Source organism: Epargyreus clarus, unplaced genomic scaffold, assembly GCF_041222505.1.
Source record: "Epargyreus clarus isolate Ecla_fem2 unplaced genomic scaffold, WU_Ecla_fem_2.2 ptg000008l, whole genome shotgun sequence".
Taxonomy (NCBI): Eukaryota; Metazoa; Arthropoda; class Insecta; order Lepidoptera; family Hesperiidae; genus Epargyreus; species Epargyreus clarus.
Genome location: NW_027332216.1, coordinates 12026599 through 12034945, shown reverse-complemented (window position 1 = coordinate 12034945; position 8347 = coordinate 12026599). Strand labels below are relative to the sequence as shown.

General features: G+C 34.2%; 1 protein-coding gene across 2 annotated transcripts; it reads right to left on the bottom strand.

Moving 5' to 3' along the window:
• Positions 1–995: 995 nt before the first annotated feature.
• Positions 996–7954, bottom strand: Glob1 (globin 1). Of its 2 annotated transcripts, none has more exons than XM_073075471.1 (4): positions 7824–7954; positions 4722–4882; positions 2154–2379; positions 996–1315 (listed from the first exon to the last, which is right to left on the bottom strand). In XM_073075471.1, exons 2-4 carry the CDS (start codon positions 4874–4876, stop codon positions 1184–1186), a joined length of 513 nt encoding a protein of 170 aa, XP_072931572.1. In that variant the 5' UTR covers positions 4877–4882; positions 7824–7954; the 3' UTR covers positions 996–1183. The 2 variants fall into 2 exon arrangements, with proteins under 2 accessions (XP_072931572.1, XP_072931571.1); XM_073075470.1 differs by lacking the exon at positions 7824–7954 and adding an exon at positions 7688–7823.
• Positions 7955–8347: the final 393 nt, after the last annotated feature.

Sequence of the window (8347 nt, the reverse complement as noted above, 5' to 3'; positions counted from 1 at the left end):
AACACTGCTGTTATTAAGTAGAAATAGGTGTGGCGGTGGTGCCGCCGGAGTCGAACCACAAAGGGCTCTACCACCTTCTGAAACCTTCTGTTTTATGTAAGTTTAAAGATCTCTCATCAAACCGTTCAAATTCCAGCACAGTAGCATTTAACAGAGTTGTTATAGTTTTTTAGCCTTAGTAGTAATGATGCCATCGGAGACTAACCACAAATAATTTTACAACCTTACTCATATTCCTGTTTAAATTTTTCAAATATTTTAGTCTGATGGATATGCTTCATATTTTTCTCGCTAGCACATACCAATCAACCAATCAACACATTGTAAATTGATTACACATCAACATGAGTGTGAAATTTAATTGGATGTGAGTAGACGAGTGTATATTGGTCGAATCAAGCGTTTATCGAATTTATTTTATGCGCTATATATTTTACGATTATTTTAGGTCATAAAAATCGAGCATAGATTGTTTTGAGTGGTTGATCAACTACAGAATTTTATAAAAACGCCCGAATGCTTAATTTAAATATTGCCTATGACCTATGACACTCTCACAATTAACATAAATCCTATGACACCTCATGTTTAATCAAGTCATTTGGAAGACAGGAAATTTCTGAAAAAAACAGTCTAATTGCGTAGGTACATGCGGTGATGTAAAGGAATTAAAGTAAATAAAGAAATTACCTTTTATATTTTTTTTATTTAAAAGGAAACTATATTTACAATATAAATATATTACTTGTATTATGTGTAATTATATATTACTTAATTATTAATCTTGTATTATTTACACACGTTGTAGAAGTAGAAGTATGGCATATCTGGGTATTTATGTAAAATTTATTCCAACTTTTATTATAATAATGTAAAATATTGTATGTTACTGGGTTAAAAAATATAAATTATCAGTTTTGTTAACTGCACATTTGTACAAATATTCATATTTTTTATAAACAAGTTTGTGTTAGATTAATTTTGTAAAGATACATTATCTACTGTAAGAAAATTATAAATGAGGTAATTGGATAAGTTGAATCGGCTGTAACAAAATTGACTTAATTTTTATTATAATGATAATTTCGTACGAACTGTATCATCTTATCGTAGTATACCGTACCGTAAAAACAGTTTACGGCAGCGATAAATAGTTCATTTATGACCTATTACTTATCTTTACCTACTCATTGTCCTTCATAGAGTCGAATATGTGTTTGTACCAGAAGTCAACTGTCTTGCCCCAGGCGTTGAGTGTCGCGCCATCCAGGTGTAGAACGTCGATGAACATCTTTACGATTACGGTTTTTAAGTCCTGTTGGCAATACAAAGTAATTGTTGGTGAGGTGTTTGTAAAATTATCAATTGAAATATCGATGTTTATATCATGGTCTAAATATGAGTATCATTATAATTGATCATATGTACGGTTTTAAAGTCTTGTTGCCACTCATAGATTAGTAAAGATTACTCACTCCTAACAAGAAAATGTACCCAGTTTTGAGAATTGAAATAGTTGCGTAAAAAAGTTTTGCCACGTCTCCGTGCTAAAATGTCCCTAAAATATTTGAAATTATTTATTTATTTTGTAAATTACGCAGTATCAGTTATTTATTCGTATTTATTCTAAAAATGTTTTTATTTATCAAGAATTCAAAAAAAGAACTTACTATAATAAACCGTTTGTGGCTTCATTCAATTTCAAGGCGGCGAAGTATCTTTACTAATCTATGTTGCCACTGTATACATTTATTATTATGATTGTATTTGTTTTTATGGTTCTTTTTATGCAAAAAAAAAAAAACATAAAAATGGACTCCTTACAGGATCACTCGTGTGTCTACCCGTTCGTCTACAATAACTTATTTGCTCTGAAACTAGTTTCTTAAGCGAAATCTTATCAAGATACATTTTTTTGGGAAAAATTTAATTGAGTTTTTGATAAAATTTTAGAATTTCCATTGAAATCAGCATCAGGTGAACGAGTGATATATGTATATGAAATAGATATATACGAGTACAACGAAGTTAAAGGTGGTCAAAAATGGCCTAAATTGCTTCGAGAAAAGAAGTGCCGCTTCTTTTTGAGCTCGACTAGGCGGGGGCACTCCCCCAGATATGTATATGGAAGGAAAAGATGCAAAAAGTCTTACATGAAAGTTTTGTTGCGGGATCTTCCGCCGATGATGCGACTCGCCGAGCTTGTTCATCATGACGGCGACCACCTCTGGCTGGTGGAGGTTGTCGATGGCGAGGGTCAGTGACGACATGAGGTTCACCACATGCGCCTTGAACTGGATGTTGTCAGCGTACTTCTCTTCTGGAACGTTCTTGATCATTTTGAAGAATTCTTTCGTTTGTGGGTACGCGCGGAAGAATCTGGAAGGATTTTTAATTAATAAGTGTAGTCCTCAGGGGTGGCGGCGCATCTGGGACCGACCTCAGGTAGGTATATCTAATCCTATCTAGGGTTGATTACAGATGTCCATGGGCGGCAGTAGCCACCTACCATCGGGTGGACTGCATGCTCGTCTGCTACTCTTATACTATAAAAAAAAGATAAATTTGTTGCTTCTAAATATGGAACTAAACGAAGGTTCAACTACGAGGGCACTACTGTCATACCTAAAAGGTGCTGTGTTCTAATTTGAAGTGTATCTTTAAGGAAAGACATTTATATGAAGCTGTTACCTTATACCCTCGTTCAGTATACGTCGCTGATCTTAGGTAGGATTTGATTTCTTTTTGGGGTTTAATACATATATGACTGTGACTATTTAGCGTTGGATGAAATGCATGTATCCAAATTTCAAGATTCAAGGGTTCTGTGACCTTTAATTCCAGCTTAAATGAGTCTGCTGAAAATGCTGAAACTATATATTTAATATAATTTGCTCAAAGAGCGTTGTTCAAAAATACCATTTTGTTAACTTTGTTATAGTCCGCGTCAAACTTTTAGTCCACTCTGAAGTTGTTGCGCGCAGGTTTAGTTCACATATGTATACTCCGTATCGTAAGGGCAAACTAACGCAGCTATGTACCCGTGGGCGAGAACGGGCAGCGGACAGGTGCCGGGGAGGTCCTGCCCTGTCTTCATCCAGATAATGTCTATAATTTGCTATTGCGACCCGACTCGTTTCTATATTCGGAGCGGACTAGCAGTTTGGCGTGGACTATAACATATTACGTAACACTCTATTAATATAATTTCCAGAGGCTATTTTAATTTCATACGCAATCAGTCCCTTTCATGCGTTTAAAGACAGCTTAAACCACTTTAGTTTTATTTTATGGCTCATATAAGTTTGTTTTTGATCTCGTATTCAGTTGGGCGTTGTATAGTCGTTAAAATTTAATGAGGTTTATAGACTATCGAATGGATTTATCGCTCGTTAGATATACTGTTAATTTTATGTGTGTTATTCTTTTTGTTATCATTATCACGTGTTTCGTAATTGGCGATCTCGTGTCCTGTACCCTTTTTTTTCTGTGGGAATGTTATATCTAAAGTTGATTTGTTTTCTCTAAATTGGCACTTGACACACGTTTTGAAATACGTATAAAGTTTCTTAATATTTTTATAAGTAAGCTTCAAACATAAAATAAGTTGCAAAATAACTCCAGGTGTTCGTTACTCGCGTTTTAAATTCTCATTCCCCAACAGAAACATAGCAAAAGTTCGCGAAACTGCTAGTACACAACTGTACATACCCTTACGAGGAGTTTTTACGTTTCGACAAATATGACTGTTTTGGTATTTGTTTATGTATTAGCCCATACGATTTCCTAGTTCGGACACGATCCGCTAGGGGCGCTGATTGGAATTTGTAAAAGCTCCTGGTAAGGGTACTGTATATACGGCGGCTTCTCGTAGGTGTTAATGTCAAATTATTTTGATGTAATGATAATGATGATTATCAGTTGAGGCCTAGTTTCGAATAGATCATACAGAAAAAGAAAAAAATATTGTGACCAACAATTCTTAGTGCTCCATTTCTTTTGTTTTCATTTCATTACATTCCATTTCATGATTTTAAGAGTATGATTTGAAAGGGTCGGTAATAGATAATTTACATGAAGTCGCTTTCAGGGAGGACTAAGCTATCCTGTTCAGAGATTCATATTTTCTTATTCGGAAGAATCATAAAGTAGTAACAGAAGCGTTCGAGCTCTCTATATTGAAAGCAAATTGGATCATGTTCTGCTATTGTAAGTCATTTATCCTGATCCGTTCAATTGAGCGCTAGGAATGTTTTATTTTATTGTGAGTCTCACTTACATATGTGCAGGTTTTGTTGTTTACCTTAGTAATGTACGTTTGGTGGTCATTTGTTATGACGATTGATGATTTAATTAACCTATGTAATTCCCAAATAAGTTATATTGTCCCAATTAAGACAAGTATATAATTTTGGCAACACTCATTTTCACTATAGGAACGAAAAAAATGAAGTCATGTCTTTTTTAATAGTCATAAAATAGATTCAAAAATTTGCCTACTCTACATTCTCATCGTACTCCAAAAATGTAAGGGAATAATTGTATTATATTATAAATGCAAATGATATGTACGTCACTTTACTTATTTGTTATTTAACATGACATTCGTTGCATGTTCGTTCAAAGCCGACGATGCATTGGCGACTCCTCTGGTGTTGCAAATGTCCATAGGCGACGGTGACTGCTTTCCACCAGGTAGCCCGTCTGCCTTATCGTCATACCTTTTAAGTAGTTCAGTCCCGTTAGCAACAGCGTTGGCGTTGACTGGCGCCCAGGACTTCTGGACGGCGTGGATCTCCCGGAGAGTCAGCCCGGAGACAGGGTGCTTCGCGTCTGGGTCCCCGCCCCACCATAAGTGGCTCACCCAACCACCCATTTCTCTCTGGAAATTAAGATTTAATTGTTGAGAGCTTTTTGGAGCCATTGCACTGCCACTGAGCACTTCTTATAAGTTTGAAGTAACTTAAAAAGTATTAAAATAGCATGAAATTCTGATAAAGTAATAGCGGTGACGACGATATCTGTTATAAAAATATCTACGTAAACTTACGAAATGGAAGTAACATTTTTTAAAGCTTTCATTTAACTTCACTTGCATGTGTCTCGGAAATTTGCAAGTTGTCAACCAACTTCTAATTTGTATATCGGATGAAAATAATTAAAAAAGTAATCCGACGCTTTTGAGATTTAACGATTTTATTACTTTTTCTTTGACTTATATAATAGTACACCGCATGATATGGTATGAAAAATTCACATCAAATTCCATCTACTTACTACTCTTCTACATCTGCTTACTACTGACTTAGAGCTACTATTTGGATGGAAGTGATTTCATATTATCATCTATCATAATAATACCTTTATCATTAAATGATAAAGGTATTATTCTGATAGCATTAATTAAAACGGGGAATCTTTTCATATTTGCACATGCGATGTCCATTATTTTAATAACTAATTAGATGATACACGAATTTGATGATGTGATAATTACCGATATGAACAGATTGGTTTGTTATTCACGATATTTAAGACTGTATTTTTTGTAAGAAACAAACATTTAAATGAACATCGTATAGAAGCAATAAGAAGCAAACATTTACTTAAGAATCGTATAGAAGTAACCAACGAGCACACGGTCTACCTGAGATCGGCCTCAGATGCATTGCTATTCCTAAGAACTAAGATGGAATGTTTCGGATAAGTATGGCTTTATAACACCTTTTAAACCGGGAATGTAACTCTTTACACTGCTGTTATTGCACAGAAATAGTGGCGGTGGCGTGGCGGTGATGCCGCCGGAGTCGAACTACAGAGGACTCTACCATCTTCAATATTGCATTCATCCGTATGTACAATTCCATATGTGTTTGCCTTAATTTGTTATGGGAAAATACATATGTTAACGAATATAACTACTTATATATCGCAACATATTATGTACCTATATAAAATAATATAAAAATTACGTGTTTACAAAATAATGAATTCATAGAGCCGGCGCAAAAATGAATGGAATTATCTAAAAACAAAAACAAAAGGTTAGAGGTTTATGATAATAGCCTATTTATAATATAATAATCTTCAAATGATAACTGATAGGCGATATAACTGTTTAAAATTAAGTGAATGTCTCGAAAATGATTATATTTGTATTTATTTAATTACTGGTTTTTGCCCGCGGCTTCGCCCGCGTTTAAAAGAAAATTATATAACATACTAACATACATAAAAAGATCATCACTTGATCAAATGCATAGTTTACGATTCAATCCTTACTAATATCGATTAAAATAATCGATGTTTTGGGTCCAAAAGATCGATTCTCCGATTAATCGAACTTAGATCGCTATCCCCAGTTCCCGTGGGATTTCCGGGATAAAAACTATCCTATGTCCTTTCTCGGGTCTCAGACTATCTTTGTACAAAATTTCATTAAAATCGGTTCAGTGGTTTGGGCGTGAAGAAAAGCAACCAGACAGACAGACAGACAGACAGAGTTACTTTCGGATTTATAATATTAGTAAGGATTGCGATTAGCGGGATAGCTACGAGTTTGGTGCCTGATTTAACAATTTCGGGAAGATTTTGAAATCTTTTAAATGTTGATTTGAATAGTATAGAGACAGGTTAAGATTTTGAGTTCCGAGTATTTAAGATGTATGTATGTTTGATGATGATGTATGTTTAGCATTTTCCTCAACTATCACACTAAAACTAACAAACCAAATTACTAAAAATGATCAGGGTAAACAAATATGTGAGAAAAAATTAGAAAATGTTAACATATTTATTTTTAAAACGTCTTGCATATTCTGGGACATATTTTTCCTTATTGCAAACAAGTCATAATAAATATTTAAAAGCATAGACATACATAACATGTAGTTTTGAATGGGTTCTTCATAATGTGGTATACATTCTTGTTCAAGTTATTGAAGATTTAAATGGTTTTATTGTTTAGAAAATAAACGCCAAATAGGTTATTTAAATATTTCCTACAAAAGCTTACAAAGTTTTATAATGATAATTGGTTGCAAACTAAGATATATAATGGTTAATAAGTTGGCCTGCATTGAAAAGGCATCCATAAGTTCCATCATTGTATCGTCGGTAATTCAAGAGTTTCAACAAAAAATAAAAAATTAAAGTTATTTAAGAGTAGAAAATTTTATGTTTCTCAATTTCGTTACGTCTCTATATGACAATCACAATATAGAGTCTTAAAATATTATGAAGAAGGCGTAGAGTTCTAATGTATCTAGGTACTATGAAAAAAACCTTTTATTACTTGAGAATATTTTGAAACTTTGTTTCCAACTTTTTAATATTTTCTACGTAGTGAGTAGTAAGACAGGATTATTTTAAAAACCTTTAATTTTTTATTGCTCTATTACTGGAACGATTTACGTCTATTCCACACATCTCCAAATCTCTCGAATAAATCCAAAACGAATTTTTAAATTCGACTTCCTAACCGAGAATAGAATCGAGATAATCGTAACACCATGCGGGCCCAATTTATAATTACAATCATCATAATTACAATCATAAACAGATCCGAAACGATATTTAAATTCTACATTAGAATCTTACCTAACCGAGAATCGAACCCGGAACAGATCGCAAACCAATATTCCAACTAATGCCACGTCTAACTTCACAAGTACAATTTCCTACTTACCAAACAAGATTCAACAAGTGTAAGAAGTCGAAATTTCCAAAAACCGCGTGCGGCGCGACCGCTTAGACAAGATGCGGACGCGTGGCTCGTGTCACGCCAAATGACATACTAATGTATATCATACATACAGACTCACCCTTATCACTATCGAATTACCGCTTGGATAACATCGCTGAACAAACGCTAATTATTTTTATTAATACTAGTTTTGACACGCGCCGCCGGTCACTCTCTGAATTCGTTTTATCGTATCTGTCGCATTCACTTATGTCTCTTCTCAGAGTGAGAAGGGCTTAGTAATCGCTTGACAGTGATAGCTGGTTAAAACTCGGCCTCTCAATCGGTAGGGTCAAAGTTCCATTCCCAGGCACGAATGAACAATTTCTATGCACATAGAATATGCAGTAAATGTAGAAAAATCTGAGACGCTTGCTTGAGATATGATCATCTAGCGTAAGATATCTAATTTGAAACCACCAGCCTCTTGCTTTTACTACTTTTCCGAATTTATGGTAATGAATGGGCAATTCGTAAATACTAATTCGATTGATTATACTCGCAAAATATAGTTATACATTTAAAAGTTATCGTCAAGTTATTCTAATAAACTGTTAAGAAGTACATAGAAAGGAGAGCTGCAATTTTTGTATGCTTCAGTTA

What these genes read in the sequence shown, in the direction of transcription:
- Glob1 (XM_073075471.1), bottom strand. Translation starts at nt 4,876, where the DNA reads ATGGGTGGTTGGGTGAGCCACTTATGGTGGGGCGGGGACCCAGACGCG. An exon ending in GGGACTGAACTACTTAAAAG is followed by an intron (nt 2,380 to 4,721) that starts GTATGACGATAA and finishes AAATCCTTCCAG; the next exon opens with ATTCTTCCGCGCGTACCCAC. An exon ending in TCCCGCAACAAAACTTTCAT is followed by an intron (nt 1,316 to 2,153) that starts GTAAGACTTTTT and finishes TATTGCCAACAG; the next exon opens with GACTTAAAAACCGTAATCGT.